Source organism: Pinus tabuliformis, chromosome J, assembly GCF_031772625.1.
Source record: "Pinus tabuliformis cultivar Carrire ecotype Pingquan chromosome J, CPIR1, whole genome shotgun sequence".
Classification (NCBI taxonomy): Eukaryota; Viridiplantae; Streptophyta; class Pinopsida; order Pinales; family Pinaceae; genus Pinus; species Pinus tabuliformis.
This window is the reverse complement of record NC_142295.1, coordinates 941,666,485-941,686,706: the sequence shown is the minus strand read 5'-3', so window position 1 is coordinate 941,686,706 and position 20,222 is coordinate 941,666,485. Positions and strand designations below refer to the sequence as shown.

General features: G+C 41.9%; 1 protein-coding gene across 2 annotated transcripts in view; it reads left to right on the top strand.

Annotated features, from left to right (window-relative positions):
• LOC149229887 (FAD/NAD(P)-binding oxidoreductase family protein) overlaps positions 1-20,222 on the top strand; it is a 158,991-nt gene that overhangs the window by 68,703 nt on the left and 70,066 nt on the right. For both annotated transcript variants that reach the window (XM_089378771.1, XM_089378770.1), the window contains one exon: positions 3,427-3,553. In XM_089378771.1, coding sequence (XP_089234897.1) covers positions 3,427-3,553 — 127 coding nt within the window. The remainder of the gene's footprint in view (positions 1-3,426; positions 3,554-20,222) is intronic.

Sequence of the window (20,222 nt, the reverse complement as noted above, 5' to 3'; positions counted from 1 at the left end):
GCAGGACTGACCACACACTTTATCTCTCCTTTGACCTAGATTTTGACACTGTTTTAACTGGATTTGAATGAGGAAAGGAGGCCACATTTATTGTTGGGTTGAAAATTCTTTGTAGCTGTTTTGACCATTGACTTTGACGGGTTAGGGATGCGTTGACTAAACTTTGACAGGGTAAAAAATTGCAGGACTGTTACTTTGACCAGATTTGACTTTTATGCTCATCTTTGATTAGTTATTGGATTGTTGACTTGGATAGTCAAACCTTTGACCTTTGACTTATTGTTGGATGTACTTGAACTATGTATCTTTGCTGAACATTTAATGAACATCTAATAGGAGAAGAATTTGGTTGGGTTTTCAACTTTTCCCCCTTGTGGGGTTTTTTCTCTTGGGCTTTGACCTAAATCTCTATGTCTCATTTATCTTGGCTGTCTTCTATTGTGCATATTGTTTACTGTTCTATCTACAATTTCTCACTGTTATTGGGTGATTGAAATTAAATTGGAAAAGTGATTGCTACTGTAAGAAGAAATTGTTATAGTGATTATTACAACATAGAACATTGAAAACATTAGCACCAGTTACAATTTCGTTCCTAGAGAAATTTAGCTGCTTCTAATTAATTCGACATCCTAATACAAAACGGTGTAGCCCAAGAAAATATATTGGCTTCCACAAATAAATCTACCTCCCAAAAGATGATTTGATCTGCACAATTAATTATGCAAGCAGAAGAGAATTTGACTTGCACAAGGAAAATTCGGCCTTCGAACCAATTTGGTCTCAACAACTAAATCAACTATTGCAAAATGTGAGTAGTCATTTGCAAATTAGTTCGTCCTAGAAAATAAATCGGTCTCCTACCAAGAAACTTGGCCCTCCAAAATTATCAGGCTTGCCCAACAAGAATTCGACCTTCTCCAGTGAAATTTGACCTACCTAGAAAATCTTGGAACTGCTGCAATGGATAATCTAATGTTGTCTTCTGGTTCCACAATCTTTTGCAAATTCGCCTTTCTCCTCATTAATCCTTATGAACCTGAGTGATCCTCCCCATGGATTGGCTAGGGTGGATAAGTCCCACCATTGAAATCAATCTTAACCAATGTAACGACCCATCTATAAATATAAAGAATGCACGCATAATAGCAGGTATACGGTACATGCATATGATAGCTACATATGCATGTGTCGCATACACCGCACTAGTATTTTATACTAAATTGATTATAAGTGCTAAATACCATGACACTTCTTTGAATAGAGGTTCTACTCATTCATCAATATTGCTTAATGTATGGGTAGATCTTAAAAGAGGACTATATAAATTATATATTCCAGATTATTGATAAAAAATTATATTAATAAATTAATAAAATAAATTCTTAAAATATATATAAGAAATTAATTAAAAGGAGCTCGAAGTATAAAGTTCTAAAGTTATATTAAAAAAATATATATAACAAAACATTGTGATATATTAAATCATAATGTTTATAATGTTTAAATGTGATATATATTAAAACATAATGTGATATATATAATGTAGTATTTATATTAAAATAATATTTTAATAAAAATGGAATATGAATTCAAACCATAAATCATATAAATCCTCGACGTTAAAAGAGATAAGGGAGGAATACGTAAGGGGGAAGCGTGTCATCAACAGGTTGAGTGGTGGGCTGCAGATGGAAGAGCGGCCACCACCAAACAACAGAATAAAACCACAGGACATGGAATTGTGAAGGGGGAAGAAAAACGGAGGGAAGAATTGTGAAGGAGGAGGAAATCATCCACAGGAAGAGCTTGAGTGTTCTGAGGTTCTGGGCACGGGGGAACAGTCGGCTTCTGTTAAGAAGTTTACTGCATTGAGCAGTCAGGTCCTGCTCAGTTTGGCTGGGTGGATTCGGTCTTTTGGAAATTGTAGTAGTGCAGCCGGAGGCATCTTCAACCGCAGGGGCACAGTATATTCAACGGCAGCGGCACAGGTAGGTACCTCAGCAGTGCTGTTAAGTTATTTTGTAAGATCTCAGGAAATTTGTTTACAGGTTCATGATATAAATCAGGAAATTGTTTTCGGTCTTTACAGCCAGCTAGGGTGGATTTGACTCACCTCCGAAGTTGATTTTTCACTAGGGTTTCCCCTTACACAACAAGCCACAAGAGCTTTTTGAATTCAATTCATAAAAATTCCAATCATGTCCCAAAATGAGCTTCTATCTTCTTTTTATAAATTTTTCCTCACCCAAATACCATGGGTCACTGAAATACCATGAGCTACTTGACTTTACCACCCTTTTTAATTTAATTATTTAATATCACTTTAGAAATGTTTCCTTTTTCTCTTGGTGACATTAAATAATTAATTGATCCCCTTTTTTCTTCTAACTATAGCCTACGGGAATCAAGATAGGCTACTAAGTTGTTCCCTCTGCAGTCACTATTCAGAAAGGGACATTACAATGAAGTGCTTTTTTGTAAAAAGAAAGAGGCTGGTAGGGTTTCTAGAGAATTCTAATTTATTTTTTTTCTAGATAATTCTAATTCTACTTTCTTTTTAATGAAATTAGCTTAGTAGCACAATAAACTTAAAAAAAATGTTTAATTAAATGTTTTTGGGCCACAGAAGGGACCCACACTCTTCTTGGCCACTTGAGCAGGCCTAAAACACAAATTGAACTCACTGAAAGAGCCCCGAAGCACCACTGGCCATACCATATGGCATTTTGGAATTGTGAAACATTGTTCAATATGGCTGACGGTGTTTTGGGGCCATTTTGGCTGCATTTCGACATTTCAATATGTTCTGGGTACTGATATGCTTCCCAAGAAGGCATTTTATGCAACATAGCCTTGTTGTTTGTGCAATGTTATTTTTTGGTTTCCTAATGCACTGATTTGACCTTTGAAGTATATATGAAGCATTAGAAAAAAACGTACTTTTGAAATTCCATGAAAATCTGCAAAGATAACCACGCCACTGCAAAACTGATTAAGGCGATCTACTGATCTCAAAGATAACACCAGGATTCCATGAAGTGAAATATTAGGTACTAACTGGTCTCATGTTAGAAATTTTCTTTTCTTACATCATATTTTGACCTAGGGTTGGACTACGTTCTTTTGTAGACCTCTCTTTTACCTATAATCAGTTCAAGAAATGAATGAACATGTGCATTTCTCCTCATGTGCTAACTATCTAAATACAAAGAGTCTCCTTTTCTGTACTTCCAAAATTTAGGTATTTGTATAGACAACAATTATTGTTTTCTTAATTTTGGGAAATTTTAAAATGGAAATGTTTTTTGCAAGCTGGTATCATTATAAGATCTATATTTATAAGACTGTCATTCTGATTCAAACATGTTCTATTGAAAATATAAAATGTTATCTTTCATTGACATGGTGGAAATATAATTGCAGAGTAATTTGGTCAATATTGTGAGACCCTGTTGGGTGAGTAGATTGGAATCATTCAACGGGATGTGGCACCTCACTGAAAGGATGAAACCTCGTGGGGTGTTTGATGCTATTGTCATAGCTCATAATGGTAATATATTCCTTTGAATTTGGAGTTGTCCTCATCAATTCTCATATTTTTCGAAATCAAGTTGTCACTACTAGAGTATTAAGCGTAGTGTGTTCATATTACATTTTTCTAAATAAATTAGTATTAGTTTACAAACAATTCAGTCAATTGGGTAGAAATTGTTTGAGATAAACACATTGGTCAAGAGGGCTTCTTTTTAGTACAAATTCACAGGTAATATAATGCCAATAAATGAATTTCTTTAAGACCAATATGTCAGTTGTTAGTTTGCACTGGTGACCTTTTCAAAAGGTTCAAACATCCTCCACATGCCATCTGCAATATCATGTTTGGCTTTTACAAGCATCTAATTGTTGTATTGCATCTTGCAGAACTCCAGGGTATCCATCGTAATGCATCTGTGATTGAACCAAGTTTTACATCTTTGTTTCAAAGGATCTTTTTGCTTCTCCACTATTAAAACCATTCTCAATTTCTGAAGAAGTTGTATGTGCTGAAGGGGATCTAAGAGTTCTCTGTGGTTCAAACTTTTAATCTTCTTACTATAATCCTCCAAAAATGAACATATGGCCTCCTTGAAGTCATCACTCAGAGCAAAATCTGGGAAGAAAGGTAAAAGTATCTTCAACCTTTAAAGGCATTAAAAGCATAAACTACCCCATTTCAGATTGGTGGATAAGATGGCCTAAGGATGTTAAACTTATATGGTAGACATTGATAAGGTGGTAAGGTGGAGATCCTTAGTCACGTGCACTTAATGCGAGTTTCTTTTTAAATATTATATGGTTTGTTATATGAAGTTTGCAAAGTAGGTAGTAGAAAATCTGGTTTTGGGCTCATATCAATGTTATTAGAACCGAACCGGTGATCAAACCGAAAAACCATGTGGACCGGGAACCGGTTAAAAACTGGAAAAAAAAACTCGTTTACCAGAAACACATAAAATATTCATATTTTAAAGAAAAACATATATATTCATGTGCATCCATATGAATCCAAACCATTTATACACAAATATGCAAAAGTTTTCATTTACATAGCATGTAAGGGTGCACATAACCAAAATAGCATCGAGTGCAATCCATCTCTGAACCGAAAATACATCAACAAATAGACTCTAGATGGCCTCTAGCATCCAAAAAAAAGCATGCTACATCAAATGCCTACATATCATCAAAACCATTGCCTATATTGGGGTCTTCATCATCAATATAACCATTTAGGCATTAAAATAAGATAGAAAAAATGTAGCATGTCATGTCGAGATTTTCTTTGAGTGATGGGTACATTTTTAGTAGAGTCATGATAGAGCCAAAGAAGATCAAATGATCACCAGTTTACCCCATTACCAAAAGGATTCTTTTTCACTTAAGGAGTTTTTATAAGGGTTGCCAAAGTTGGAGTTAGTTTGGGCAGTGTTACCCCTTATATTGCATGAGTGGTAAATGTGTGATTTTTATCACATTACAGATTTTTAGGGGTAACTTATAAGAATGATGATGGACTATGTAATATCCGCCATCACATAAGTTGCCAGAAGGGAAGCCTATAGCCCAATTTTGTCACTTGGGCAAAGAGACAAAGGTTTGGGGGTAAATTTTGGCAATTTTGGGACTTAGAAGATATGGTTAAATGGTTCCCACGCTCAAATGGGGGCTGCAAGGAGGAAATACACACCCTTAGAGAGGTAGTGTGATTTTAGTGGAAAGTGGGGGTCACCAAAGGGGACGCATGGGCCAGGAGTATATAAGGCAAAAGGGAGGCATTCCACACCATCTTTTGACTATTACACTTCAAAATTTTACCTCTCTTGGAGCTTTTCAGCGCAAGGGTTGGAGTGCTGTTGAGCACAAGGGTTTCAAGTGAAATCCACACAAGTTTTGGAGAACTTCGAGTGTCTCCCTAGTTGGGAATTTGGGGATTCCATTTCGGGGTTTCCACAAGGTGACTTTTTCAGTAGATCGAACTAGTAGTGCGCACTTCTTGGGCGCAGTAGAGGCAATTCGAGTTAGCAGTTAACCAAACCAGCTTCAGTGATTTGGGTGAGCAGAAGTACATGAGAATTTCTGCATCATGGAGCTGGGATTTTTGTGGCAATTTGTAAGGTTGTCTTGGGGCCATTTCTGTGGACTAAATTCTCCATTTTCTTGCAGTTCATGGACCTCACTGGGCAAATTTTGCATAGGATTTTGGAGCTGGGCTATTCGGGACCTTGAGGAGCCAAGGAACTGGTCCTTTTGGAGGCTAATTTCCTGATTAGGGGCAAATTTCTTAGTGGTGGAGTTGGGGTTGTTTCCAGCAGGCGGGATTCTGCAGAAGTACGTACCAACTGGCCAGTTGGGCCATGTACACCTGTTGGTATCTAACATCTGGGAGGATAGATTGGTCATGTTGTTCATTGAGGAGCTGATAGACCCATTGCGTGGTTGGGTGAGGGCCTACAAGCCCGTCACTTTGCATGATGTGATCACCAGGACTAGGGACATGTTGGATGTAGTCCCTAAGATCAGATTACCTCCCAGACCTACCTTTCCTCAGAAGGATAAGGACACCAGACCTCCTCAGAATGAGTGGATAAGGCGTGGGCAGACAGATGATGAGCCCTATTACCCACCAATAGTGGGTGACCCTTATAGGAGAATTTTTCTCGTAGATTTGTCTTCAGTCGACAACCAACAACCCCTTGCAGACACCTGATAGCTGTGATGTGCTACCATTCTCTGTCACTTGAGCCAACCATTGTGTGCCCTCACTCTTCTATCATGATCGTATGTTTGAAGGTGGGCCATCCAACCCTGAAGGTATGATTTTTCATTATGTAATTGGGTGTTTATGCTTGCTTTTCTTGGGCACACCTAGGCATGGATTATTGGGCAACTTGGAAGGAGGGGCTTCGACTGTACTCTTGTTCCTTTACCTCAACTGGGGGAGGTAATCCTGTATCCTAGTCCCGTTGGATCTCCTTTATTGGCTACTAGCTTAAGGAGTGGCACTACATGGGAAACCCTGATTTTGTTTGTGTGGTCCCGGTTCCCAATACCATATATCTCACTCCCCTCCACTCATTACAAGCCCTTTTCATATTTTCCTCATCTGGGTCCACATTTTTCCATTGGGTCTACAAGGTGTTAGCCTCCCCTTCCTCTTTCCCACACCTTGGGTCGGGCCTGAAATGATGCCCCGTAGGTTGATGCAGCTAAAAAGAAAGATAAAAGGATAATATAGCCACATACAATAGGAAATGTACCATAAAATGGAAAAGATGGCCGAGACAATAAGATTTAGCGCATGGGCAAAAGCCAAACATGAGCTCTACCCCCTATAATTATGGCCATCACCCTGGTTCCTAGGGCCCCTATGGGTGCCCCTTGCATCATTAAGGAACCTTGAATGTCCCAACCCTTGGTGGGCGATGAATTGCCCCACCTTAAGGGGATAATCACTGCTATATTTTACACATCATGCTCTCATCCCCTTGAGCCTCGAGCAATAAAATGAAGAAAAATCAATAAAAGGCAAAAGGCAAATGAAGAAGGGTGGAAAAACAAAGGCCAGGGTAACTCATGTACCACGATTGCTCCCTCCTTACATTCATACACCCAAGGTGTGGGCCTCCTCATCATAGCTACCCTTGTACCATGGCATGTGGCTTGGAGCCTTCCCTTTGTCCCCACTCTGTTCCATCATTATTTCACATGACACCTGCCACTTGATGGGTGTACCATGGACCTGTCATTCCCTTAGAGGTTGAAACCACCTAATAGGGTCCTTCATTAACCTCTCTAGCCGAGGGGGGTAACACTAGTGCATGCCTAAAGCCCCAAATTTGGAAGGGAAACCCACTATGAAGTGTCCAATTCTACCCTTGATTAGCAAGCTTCTTTATTCAATTGCACTAATGAATCATTGTATTGGAAGGTGAGGAGACGTATTGGGTCTTATTCAAGATTTTAGGTGGGTTTTCATCTTGGATTTGGCCTCCCTATATGGGATCCAAGCCCTCCAGAGGATCACAGTGGCATTTGTGGGGTGAATGTGGAGAGCCATGGGCCTCCAACCATGTAGAGCATTGATTGCCACACCATGGGCTTCTTCAACACCATCACTTGCATGCTCAAGCCCTAGTTATTCAAAGATGATGATGCTCTTGGACCACGTTGCCCCGCCGGCTACACATTGCACTCGACACTTGGCCGCTAATCCAGGGCCCAGAGGAGGTTTTGTCTTTCCTAGGGAGACATGGGAGGGCATGTGTCATCTTTTATCCCTCATTGATGGAGCATCGATTTGATCTTGAGCCACTTGGAGACCCATGAGACCCATTTGGAGCCCACAAAGCCCAAATAGGGGTTTGGACATGTTTTGCAGCATGTGGAGGGCATGCCCCTCTTCATGATCATTTTTGAGGCCCTCTCCCACACTTTGAGCACAAGAGGACTCAATGCTAGCATTGACCTCCGCCAGGCTACCATCAGAGCAGGGTTAGAGAGCAGGACATTCCCAAAACAACCTTCAAATGTCATTATGACCACTGTGAGTTTTTGGTTATGCCTTTTAGGCTGACCAATGCCCCTACCACTTTCCAGTCTTGTATGAACCATGTGTTCAACAAGTAGCTACGCAAATTTGTGCTTGTCTTCTCCCATGACAATTTGATATATAGTAGGACATGGGAGGAACATTTACGACACTTGGAGGAGGTATTGAGGATGTTGGATGAGCAATAGTTTTATGCTAAACTGTCCAAGTGCAAATTTGGATTGACAAAGATGCCCTATTTGGGGCACGTGATTGGTGGAGAGATCCGACCCATCATTGATTAGCCTATTACCAAGAATGTAACAATGCTAAGGGGTTTCTTGGGTATTTGCACGTACTAAAGGCGAGTCGTTAGAGGATTCTCCCAGTTGGTGACACCACTTACAAATTTGACTAAGGAGGACTCCTTCGTATGGTTAGACGCACCAGAGAGGGCCCTTGCACAGTTGAAAGAGGTATTGAGTACCAGGGAAAATTTTAAGAACCCCCCCTAAATTTATAAATATAATAAATGGGCGAATCTCCATGGTATATAGGAAAAATGGAAGGCGATTTTATCAATAATATAATATGTATATATAATTTTTTGGCGAATCTCTCACCAGGCATGGCGAATATTTTACTCAATTATAAAATCTTGTAAGATCTTGGCGAGTCTTTCACTAAATAATAAAACTTTGTAAAGTCCTAGTGAATCTTAGTATAGGCTACATGCTGGTTTAATTCCCCCATTTAAATAGGCTACATTCCAGGTGAATACGATGGGTCAATACCATGTGCCATTTTGGTGAATACCATGGGTCAATACCATGTGCCATTTTGGTGAATACCATGGGTCAATACCATGTGCCATTTTTATTTTTATTAATTCTAATATTAGGGTTAATAATGGTTTTTTGCATGGTATTAATAACAATCTAGTCCATGGTATTTGTCCCATAGTATTTTGGCCATAGGTTTCACCTAAATATAACCCATTTTTTGAGTGTTCGTAAATATAAGGTGACTTATGGAGTAAATATAAAAAAATGTTTTATTTGTTTACCATACCTCTCGTTTATTTATATTTTTATTAATTTACCATACCTCTTTTACAAATATGGTATTTGGCCCATAGGATTCACTTAAATAAAACCTCTTTCTTGAGCCTTCATAAATAGAACGAGGGTTATGGACTAAATATAAAAAGAGGTTTTATTTATTTACGATACGTCTAGTTTATTTATATTTTTATTTATTTACCATATCTTTTGAGTAAGTATAAAAAGACGTTTTATTTATTTACCATACCTCCACTTTACTTTATTTTTATTTGTTTACACCCTTACATGTATATAAGGTGACTTATGGAGTAAATATAAAAAATGTTTTATTTATTTACCATACCTCTCATTTATTTATATTTTTATTAATTTACCATACCTCTTTTATAAATATGGTATTTGGCCCATAGGATTCACTTAAATAAAACCTATTCTTGAAAATGGGCGAATGGATTCACTTAAATAAAACCTATTCTTGAAAATGGGCGAATGGAAGGTTGTAATTCTTAATTTCAAGGGCTAAATTTACCTTTTTTACCCTCTCCCTTAAAATAAGGTGGGCTATTTGAGGTGATTTGTAAAAATGTACTATGATACAAAATATTCGCCCACTAAAAATTTAAAACCCCTTAATTTCGCTAGAGGGCGAACATTCGCCCCTAAAATTATCCTTGTTGAGTACTTGCCCTATTTTGGATTTCCTTGATTTTTCTCAGTTGTTTGTGTTGGAGTGTGATGCTCGACTGACAGGTTTGGAGCAATATTGATGTTGAATGGCCATACTATAGCTTGAGAGCAGGAAGCTCCGAGCTTATGAGCGTCACTACTCTATCTATGACAAAAAGATACTCGCCATCATGCATGCACTGGCTAAGTTTAGGCCAAATTTGGTGGCCAACCAGTTCAAAGTCAAAACTGACCACAATAGTCTCTAATTCTTCCTAGATCAGGAGCTGAATGAACAATAGTAGAAATGGGTAAGAAAGGTACATGCATATGATTTCGAGATTGAGTATGTCATAGGGAAAAGCAATGTGGTTGTTGATGCACTTTCCAAGAGGCCTGCAACATACTCTTTCATGAAAACTACCTTTTGGACTCGAAGTCCCAACTGTTGGTAGAGTACTCGAAGAATAGGATGGCTTGTGAGATCTTAGATGGGAAGATAGCAGACAATGTGAAAATTCCTAGATCTAACAATCTCAGGAATCCTATTGCAACCAACTGAATCTACTTCACCTAGATCGTAAATTATATTACAAACTTATTGCAAATTTCTTCTTGAAACATTCAAGTAAATTACTGAAGCAGCATACAACAAATTAAATATGATTATGAAACATAGAAACTGAGCAAGGAAATATAAACATATAGGACACCGTTGTTTTTGGAGGAAAGTCGCCGGGAAAACCCAATGCAGGAAAATCGGTGTAGTAACTCTGAGGGTTTTATTATTATGCAGGAGAAAATCTGAGTACAATTCTAGGATGCTCAACTAGCAATTCGATACAGAGAGAATATTGGACAAAAATTGGTGAAATGATCTCACATTGTCACTGGGAGAATCAGTGACTGATCCTACTGAACTAGAGGCTCTGCGTCACCCTTTGCGTGGCCTCTGTGCAGAACTGCATCACTCTGTTGATTTGGGGTGGCATCGGATGTGCGCTAGACACAAAAATTGGTGGAGAGGCTAAAGCAGATGGGATATCCAATACTCAGAAATGGTTTGGTCAGATTCTAAACAGTTTGGGAGATATCAAAATAATTAATATTTTTAATGGAGTCCTTAAGTCTAAACTTAGGGAAAATAAAATATTAATGTGTATTAATATAAAACTGTGTTAGAATGATCCAAAAGTCATTGGTCAAGCCAGAATTAATCTTAGCCGTTGATTGGGGACTTAATCTCAGCCGTTGAATTGCCAACGAGAAAAGTATAAAGGAGGCTTGAGGGTCACTTGGAGAACACACCTAGTTGATCAAGATTTCGATTTTTTGGGGTAGGGTTTGTTGAGGAAGTCGAAGGAGTGATTAGAGTTGCAGCTGAGGGGCAGTGAATACAGAAGCAGAGAGGTAGAGATAGTACCGGGAGGATCAACATAGAAGCCGGGAGAGAGGGACGCAGAGCCAGCCAGAGGTTCATGCAGAGCCAGCCAGGGCTCACGCAGAGGTAGCCAGCGCTCACGCAGAGGCAGCCAGGAGCTGCGTAGTGCCTCAGAGAGTCAGTGTGGGTGATGCAAAGGCTCTAAGGGCTGATGCAGTGCCTCCAGAGGCTAACACAAGGCGAGCTAGGGTGACGCTGGGCTAGAAAGGGCTTACGCAATCCCTAGAGGCTCATGTTGGGGTTTTCGTGGGGAAGATTGGAGCTGGGAGTTGTCGGAGTGTTTATCTGGGGTTTCAGCCGGAACATCTGTCTCCGACTGAGAGGTACTACTGCCGAGATTATTCTCTGTTGGGTGAGTCGGTTTTGGCACCCAGATTGTATTGTGAAACTGCTTAATAATTAAAACCCTCAGATAGTTGCACCAGTTTTCCCACATTGGGTTTTTCCGGGGACATTGGTAAAAAAACAACGGTGTCACTTGTGTGCTTGTTTTGTTTCCTTCAGTTGATGATCTGTAATATGTTGAGCATGTACTTGTATTTATTCTCAGTATTTACATGGTAAATAACTTGTTAATTAATCAGAACAAGTAGACAGAAATAAATCAGAAAAGTACATGAAGGGTTTCTAATAGGTTAGACTTAGAAATTCCAACATGGTATCAGAGGATGGTTGCATATCACAAGACAACTGAGGACATCAGCCGAGTAGAGCAGCAACAGGTGAAAACAATTATCCCGAGTGACAAAAGTTGTTCCTAGCAGAGAAGCAGCAAGGAAGGGGTGACATTGTGCTTGCATCATCAAGTTTGAGCCGGGAAGAGGATCAGCGTAGTGGCGAAGGGGAGCAAACTCGACCTACGCAGTGCCCAATCATCTTTCTCAGTCAGGAAGGATTGACGCCCGTGGCCAGGAGGTGCGAATTTTGCTGGTGCCGGGATTGCGCAGAGCCTAGAAGCTCTAACCTTCAGTTTGTTGGAGCTTAGGAGGCTGTGGGTAAGTTGCAGAGTGAAGTTGGTGGGGTACTGTAGTCAGAACAATGCCTAACAGGGCAAGACCAAGGAGGAGGGAGTTGTTGCCGAGGATTTCTAGCCAAGAAATCCGGATCAGTGGTGCAGCTGCACTAAGGATCGAAGTGGGGGCATCTCGACATTGGTAGAGGGGTTTCTAGGAGGGAAATTGAGGCTCAGAGGGAGTCACATCGAGAACTTTCAGAAGGGAAGTAGAGGAGCAGTGAGATGGCAGTGAACGGGATAAGAGATCGGGACAGACTGGACAGAGCTTCAAACTTCCTAGTCTGGAAGGCCAGAATCTTGTCCGTTCTAGACAGGAATCGTGTCAAGCACTTCGCCTTGAGGACGACAGCGATCCCATTTGACCCAGCTGAGAACGACAAGTACGAGGAGGCAATGGCGAGGGTTAAGAGCATCATCCTTGACAGGGTCAAGGACCATGTAGTACCACATATTGCCGAAAAGGACACAACAAATGAGATGTGGGAGGCCCTAAAGAAATTGTACCAGCATACTTTTGTGCAGAGAAGGATGCTACTAGAAAATTAGCTGCGGCCATACCAGATGTAGAAGCGAGAACATATCGACATCTTCCTCGGTCGATTAAAGGAGATCCAGGATCAGTTGACTTCCATAGGGGCCACGCCAGATCAAGAATTGATGGTGAGAACAACCCTGGACGCAGTCTTTGAACACTGGGAGGTGTTTGTCCAGAGCATATTGGGCAGCGCGACCCTTCTAGATTGGGAGGAAATGTGGGCGGCTCTTCACCAATAAGAGATCAGAAGGCTGAGCAAGGCAAGAAGCAGCGGCAAGGGGATCAGAATCAAGGAGGAAGAGGAGGATGCTGCCCTAGCATCTAAGAGAAATCAGGAGAAACAGAAGAAGAAGGACCTCTCCAAGGTCAAATGCTTCAACTGTGGGGAACTAGGTCACCATGCGAGCCAGTGTCCGAGGAAGAAGAGAAAAGGAGAGGCTTCCGAGACTAAGGCAGCGCCAGCAAGGGCGGAGAAGGAAGTGGAGATAGATGATGACTATGCCATGAGTGCTCACATGCCACTTGAGAGGAAGTGGGGAGACATTGAGCTGTAGTCAGACGGACTACAGGCGATGAGGGGCAGGATCCTCGAGGTACCCAACCTCTTGGATTATACCTTGCTACGGGAGCCCCGAAGAGGAGTAGCAGTACTGGCAGATGTTAGTAGAGACGGATGCAGATGGAGCGTTAGAGGGAGCTACAGTGCAGGATTCCCAAGACAGCGTGAGGCAGCAATGCGAGATGCATAGAGTTGTTGCAGCAGCACATAGGTCAGAGAGGGAGCACTTGTCAACGGTAGAGGGAGTTAAAACATTGAGGGTGTCTCTAGCCTGATAGAGATGTCAGAGTTGGGAGATCAATTACTTACTTCTAAGTAACTGAGTTGCAGTGCAACAGTGAGCAGTGGTAGTGCTATGGGCAACACGATGCATCAGGATGAGAGGGATTGCAGTGCAGATGTAGCAGTGGTAGTGGCAGAGCCATGGGTAGCAACACGGATGCAGAGGGAGTTGCTGTACAGATGCAACAATCGCAGTGGTAGGGCCATGGGTAGCAGTGCATGATGCAGCAGCTTCAAAGGATGTTGGGCAACAGGCTTAGCATCAGGATAAGACCGATGTCGGATGATCAGTTAGGAGTATTACTAGAGCATAGTCCTTGCTAAGAGGGAGTGTTGATTTGGGGTAGCATCGGATGTGCTCTAGCCACGAAGATTGGTGGAGAGGCTAAATCACATGAGATATCCAATACCCAGAAATGGTTTGCAAAAATTCTAAACAGTTTGGGAGATATTAAAATAATTAATATTTTTAATGGAGTCCTTAAGTCTAAACTTAGGGAAAATAAAATATTAATGTGTATTAATATAAAACTGTGTTACAATGATCCAAAAGTCATTGATCAAGCCAGAATTAATCTTAGCCGTTGATTAGGGACTCAATCTCAGCCGTTGAATTGTCAATGAGAAAAGTATAAAGGAGGCTTGAGGGTCACTTGGAGAACACACCCAGTTGATCAAGATTTCGATTTTTTGGGGTAGGGTTTGTTGAGGAAGTCGAAAGAGTGATCATAGTTGCAGTTGAGGGGCAATGAATACAGAAGCAGAGAGGCAGAGGTAATATTGGGAGGATCAACGCAGAAGCCGGGAGAGAGGGATGCAGAGTCAGTGAGAGGTTCACGCAGAGCTAGCCATGGCTCACACAGAGGCATCCAGGAGCTACGTAGTGCCTCAGAGAGTTAGCATGGGTGACGCAGAGGCTCTAAGGGCTGACGCAATGCCTCCAGACGCCGACGGAGGGCGAGCTAGGTTGACGCTGGGCTAGAAAGGGTTGATGCAGTCCCTAGAGGCTCACGTTGGGGTTTTCGTGGGGCAGATTGGAGCTAGGAGCTATCGTAGTGTTTATCCGGGGTTTCAGTGGGAATATCTGTCTCCGACTGAGAGGTACTACTGCCGAGATTATTCTCTTTTGGGTGAGTCGGTTTTGGCACCCAGATTGTATTCTGAAACTGCTTAATAATTAAAACCCTCAGATAGCTGCACCGGTTTTCCCACTTTGGGTTTTTCTAGGGACATTGGTAAAAAAACAACGATGTCACTTGTGTGCTTGTTTTGTTTCCTTCGGTTGATGATCTGTAATGTGTTGAGCATGTACTTGTATTTATTTTCAGTATTTACATGGTAAATAACTTGTTAATTAATCAGAACAAATAGGTAGAAATAAATTAGAAAAGTACATGAAGGGTTTCTAACGGGTTAGGTTTCTAATGGGTTAGACTTAGAAATTCCAACACACTCCTAACAGTTTCTGCGTCACCCCTCATGGGTATTATGCTGCCCCTCTTCTGGATCCTCTGCTGGTTGAGAAAATCGATCTTCTGCCTCTCGGACTCACACCCCGGCTCCCGACAACTGAAACTTGACTTCCCGTAGCGGGAAACTCTACTTCCTCTCATGGAATGTGCTGCCTCTGTGTTAGCATTGCGTGGGCCACCGTCAACCTTCCTTTGGACATCTTTCTATCCTCTCTCTGCCTCGTACTCTCCGGAAATTCCTTCTTCTGGATTCTCACTGCCCCTTTGCTGCAAGAAATCTCCTCAATTGATTTTTCCTCCTGAGAACTTCTCACTTCAGAAAATCGATTTCCTTGATCTCTTAGTGTGTCTTCCAAATGACCCTTAAGCCCCTTCTTGTATCATTCTGTTGGAAAACCAACGACCTAGATTAAATATTAATCAAAGGCTCATATCGTTTTGGCTTGATCTGTGTATTTTTCTAGAAGTTTCACCCATGATTAGATTAATACCCATTAATATTTTAATTTTCCTAAGTTTAAACTTACGAACCCCATTAAAAATATTAATTATTTTAATAAAGAACTTTTGGGTGGAATTTCCCAAAAGACTTTCTGGGTTCTTTGGAATACATGTGCCCAAGCCTCCCTACAAAATTTGAGGCTTAGAGCACATTCGATGCTACTCCAAATCAACACTTTCTCTTAGCGAGGAATGTTCTCTAGCAATACACTGCTACTGCATACTGCTTTGACTCTGAATCATCGTCCTCTGCGCTGTTGATGCCTGGCATGTTGCCCATCAACTATTGTGCTGTTGCTGCTACTGTACTTCTGCCTTTGACACTGTCACTGCCAATGCTACATCTGTACTACAACTCCCTCTCAAATGCTACATCTGCTATGCTGCTAGCACTGCCACTGCTAACACTGCATCCGTACTGTAACTTAGTTGCTGAGAGAATCAATCGAAAACACCCAAGACTGGACAAGTATCCAGTGGATACACCTCGGAGCCGAAAGCCTGATTGCTGCTAGTCCCACGCTGTCTTCTGAAGTCATTGCGTTGCTGAAGCTCTGCATTGTGCCTCCACGCACTGCAGTCTCTCTGGTCTGCGCTGCTCACTTTTTGGCGCTAGTAACTATTGCATCTGTTGAATCAACACTCCATGGCACCAACTGAAAACTCCTCCCCCTCTACTACTGATCATGGGCTCCCGTAGCAAGGTGACGATCCAAGAGGTGGGCTCCTAAAGGATCCTGCTCATCTGTAGCTCTATCGAACTACAATTCTATATCAGCCCAACTCCCTCCTGGAGGTGTCTTGGCTGTCATAGCAAACTCCTTCTGTTCAATCTTTGCGGCTGCAACCTTAGGATCATGCTTCTCATCCTTGTCCTTTTTCTTCAAAGGACACTGGGATGCATAGTGGCCCATCTCGCCACATCTGAAGCACTTCACCTTGGAGACGTCCTTCTTTCGTCTCTGTTGCCCCTGCTGTCCCTTCGATGCAAGGGTTGTGTTATCCTCCTCCTCTACTTTGGGTTTCGACCCACCACTGTTGCTGCTTCCGTCAAGTTTGACCTTGACCAAGTCTCTCCTCAGCTCCTCCTGTTTCAGAGCTGCCCACATCTTGTCCCAATTTGGCAATGCTGCTCTGCACAGGATACTCTGGACAAAGACTTGCCATTCATCCGAGACAAAATTTAGAACAAGTCTCATGAACTATGAATCCTGAGGTGTATGCCCCACAACTGATAGCTCATCACGGGTCTCCTTCAGCTTCGTGAGGAATGGATCCACACGTTCTCCCTTTTGCATCTGAGCAGATCTCAGCTTATGCTCTAAGTACATCTTCCGCTGCTCAGAAGATCCCTGATACAATGTGGCCAAGGCATCTCACATCTTCTTAGTAGTCCCTCTGCTAGCAATGTGACATACCACATGATCCTTGATTCTATCCAGGATCATCCTCTTCGCCTTCGCCATCTCAACTCTATACTTCTTCAGCGGATTTGCATCCACAGGGACAACTACCACACTATCAACATATGTCTTGAGGGCATGCTTATCTGGAAGGAAAGACATTCTAGCCTTCCAAATGACATAGTTGGAAGCTTCGTCCAACCTATCCTGATCCCTCAAGCCACTGGTTTCTATATCCTCTAAAAAAATGTCGAACAACTCCCTCTTTCTCCCTACTGCGTAGCTTCTAGGCTGGCTTACGCACTCCCTGATGGAGCTGGTAAGTCTGCTGCTCCTCTGCTGCCCAGTAACTGAGAAACTTTGGTTTCCTCGGCATGAAATCACTAAGGAAGTATTCCCTCACTATGCGATCTGCTTCCTCCTTCTGATGGATTTTCTGCCTAACACTCAACTTGCAAAAAGCTGCGTCCCTCTATCTTTGCGATGAGGCTCTGCGTGGATCCTTCTGCCTCGAAAAATTCTCGATCCGACAGTCTTACCTCTTTGTCGACTCACTCAGAGAGAGACACCCACGAAAATATAGCCCTCCTAGCTAGAACTGTGCAATCCCTCAGGGGATTCGAATTGCTGCTTGCTGCAGCAAGTTGGCCCTTGCTTCATAACTAGACCTTCTCTTCCTATTTCACATCAATAGCTCTGATACTATGTGAAAATTACTAAATCTAACAATCTCAGGAATCCTACTGCAACCAACTAAATCTACTTCACCTAGATCGTAAATTATATTACAAACTTATTTCAAATTTCTTCTTGAAACATTGAAGTAAATTACTGAAGCAACGTACACCAAATTAAATATGATTATGAAACATAGAAACTGAGTAAGGAAATAAAAACACATAGGACACTATTGTTTTTGGACAAAAGTCCCCGGAAAAACCCAATGCGGGAAAACCGGTGCAACAACTCTGAGGGTTTTATTATTATGCAGGAGAAAATCTGAGTACAATTCTAGGATGCTCAACTAGCAGTCCAATATAGAGAGAATACTGGACAAAAATTGGTGAAATGATCTCACCTTGTCACTGGGAGAATCAGTGACTGATCTTGCTGAACTGGAGGCTCTACGTCACCCTCTGCGTGGCCTCTGCGCAGAACTGCGTCACCCTCTGCGTGGCCTCTGCGCAAAACTGCGTCACTCCTGACAGTTTCTGCGTCACCCCTCCTGGGTATTACGCTGCCCCTCTTCCAGATCCTTTGCTGCCTAAGAAAATCAATCTTCTGCCTCTCGGACTTGCACCTAGGCTCCCGGCAACTGAAACTCGACTTCCCTTAGCAGGAAACTCGACTTCCCCTCAAGGATTGCGCTGCCTCTGCGTCAACACTGTGTGGGCCAGCGTCAACCTTCCTCTGGACGTCTTTCTGTCCTCTCTCTGCCTTGTACTCTCCAGAAATTCCTTCTTCCGGATTCTCACTGCCCCTTTGCTGCAAGAAATCTCCTCAATCGATTTTTCCTCCTGAGAACTTCTCACTTCAGAAAATCGATTTCCTTGATCTCTTAGTGTGTCTTCCAAATGACCCTCAAGCCCCTTCTTATATCTTTCCGTTGGACAACCAATGGCCTAGATTTAATCTTAATCAAAGGTTCAAATCGTTTTGGCTTGATCCATGTCTTTTTCTAGAAGTTTCACCCATGATTAGATTAATACCCATTAATATTTTAATTTTCCTAAGCTTAGACTTAGGAACCCCATTAAAAATATTAATTATTTTAATGAAATCACTTATGGGTGGAATTTCCCTAAACACTTTCTGGGTTTTTTGGAATACATGTGCCCAAGTCTCCCTGCAAAATTTGAGGCTTAGAGCACATCCGATGCTACCCCAAATCAACAGACAATAGGTACAAAGTCGTGCAGGACATTATTTATGAATAGAACAGGATTTACTTGGTGCCAGAGTCACAACTGAAGAACAAGGTGATACAGGCAACACACGATTCCCCACTAGAAAGCCATTCTGGTTATCTCAAAACTTACAACGCAGTCAGGAAGAGGTTCTCTTGGAAGGGCCTCAAAGAGGATGTTTGGAGGTATGTACGTGAGTGCAACATCTGTCAGCGGAACAAGGACGAACATACGCATTCAGCAGGACTGTTGCAGCCACTCCCTATTCTCGAGCGGAAGTGGGAGAGTATTTCTATGGACTTCATCACGGGGTTGCCTTCAGTGCACGGCAAGGACTGTGTGTATGTAGTGGTGGACCGGCTGACTAAGTATGCTCACTTCTTTGTGATTCCTTCCAGGAGTTCAGCATCCCAGGTGGCAAAGTTGTTCTTTAGGGAGATTTTTAGGTTGCACGGTCTGCCCAAGACCATAGTTAGTGATCAGGATAGTAGATTCATGGGTGGATTCTGGCAGGAGCTATTTCGTTTAGTAGGGATAGAGCTCACCCATAGTACGAGCTATCACCCGTAGAAGGATAGATAGACAGAGATAGTAAACAAATGGCTCGAGGGGTACTTGAGGAATTATGTAGCAGGGAAGTAGAGAGCGTGGGTGAAGTGGTTGCACTTGGGCGAGTATTGTTACAACACTTCATACCACATGTCGATTGGGATGTCGCCATTCAGGGCATTTTACGGTTATGATGCATTATCCTTTCCTAATCAATGTTATAAGGTTCGAACCGGACCAACCGGTTTAGATTGGTCCAACCGTTTTGAGTCAAAAACCGGTTTGAACCAGTGACATGAACCGTTTTTGTTTGGTTCTGTACGTAAAGCCATGTAGAATGCAGCAAGGGGGGTCTGTTTTGCTTTTTTCTTTTAATGTTTCTCTTAGCTGGGCACTAGTGTAGGAATTTACAGGGTAAGTTCCTCAGATAGAGCACCAAAGGACACCGCTCACAAATAGATCACAGATCAATACACCAATATTCTTAACGTGGTTAAAATCCTCAAAGAGGGAAACAGTCCACGGCTTGAGCCAACGCGGCCACTTCAGGCAATTTATTAATGTAAAAGAAAGAAAATTTACATAAGCTTCTCTCATGAACGGTCACCCTACAAATGACCTTCCATGCTCTTTAAATAGAGATCATGGACCAATCGGGTGTTAAGCCACAGATCAAGTGTAGGTAATACTGAGGAGAGAATGAACCGTCGGATCACTTCATGTCTAGAACATATCGTGACTGTCAAATTGTAAGTTA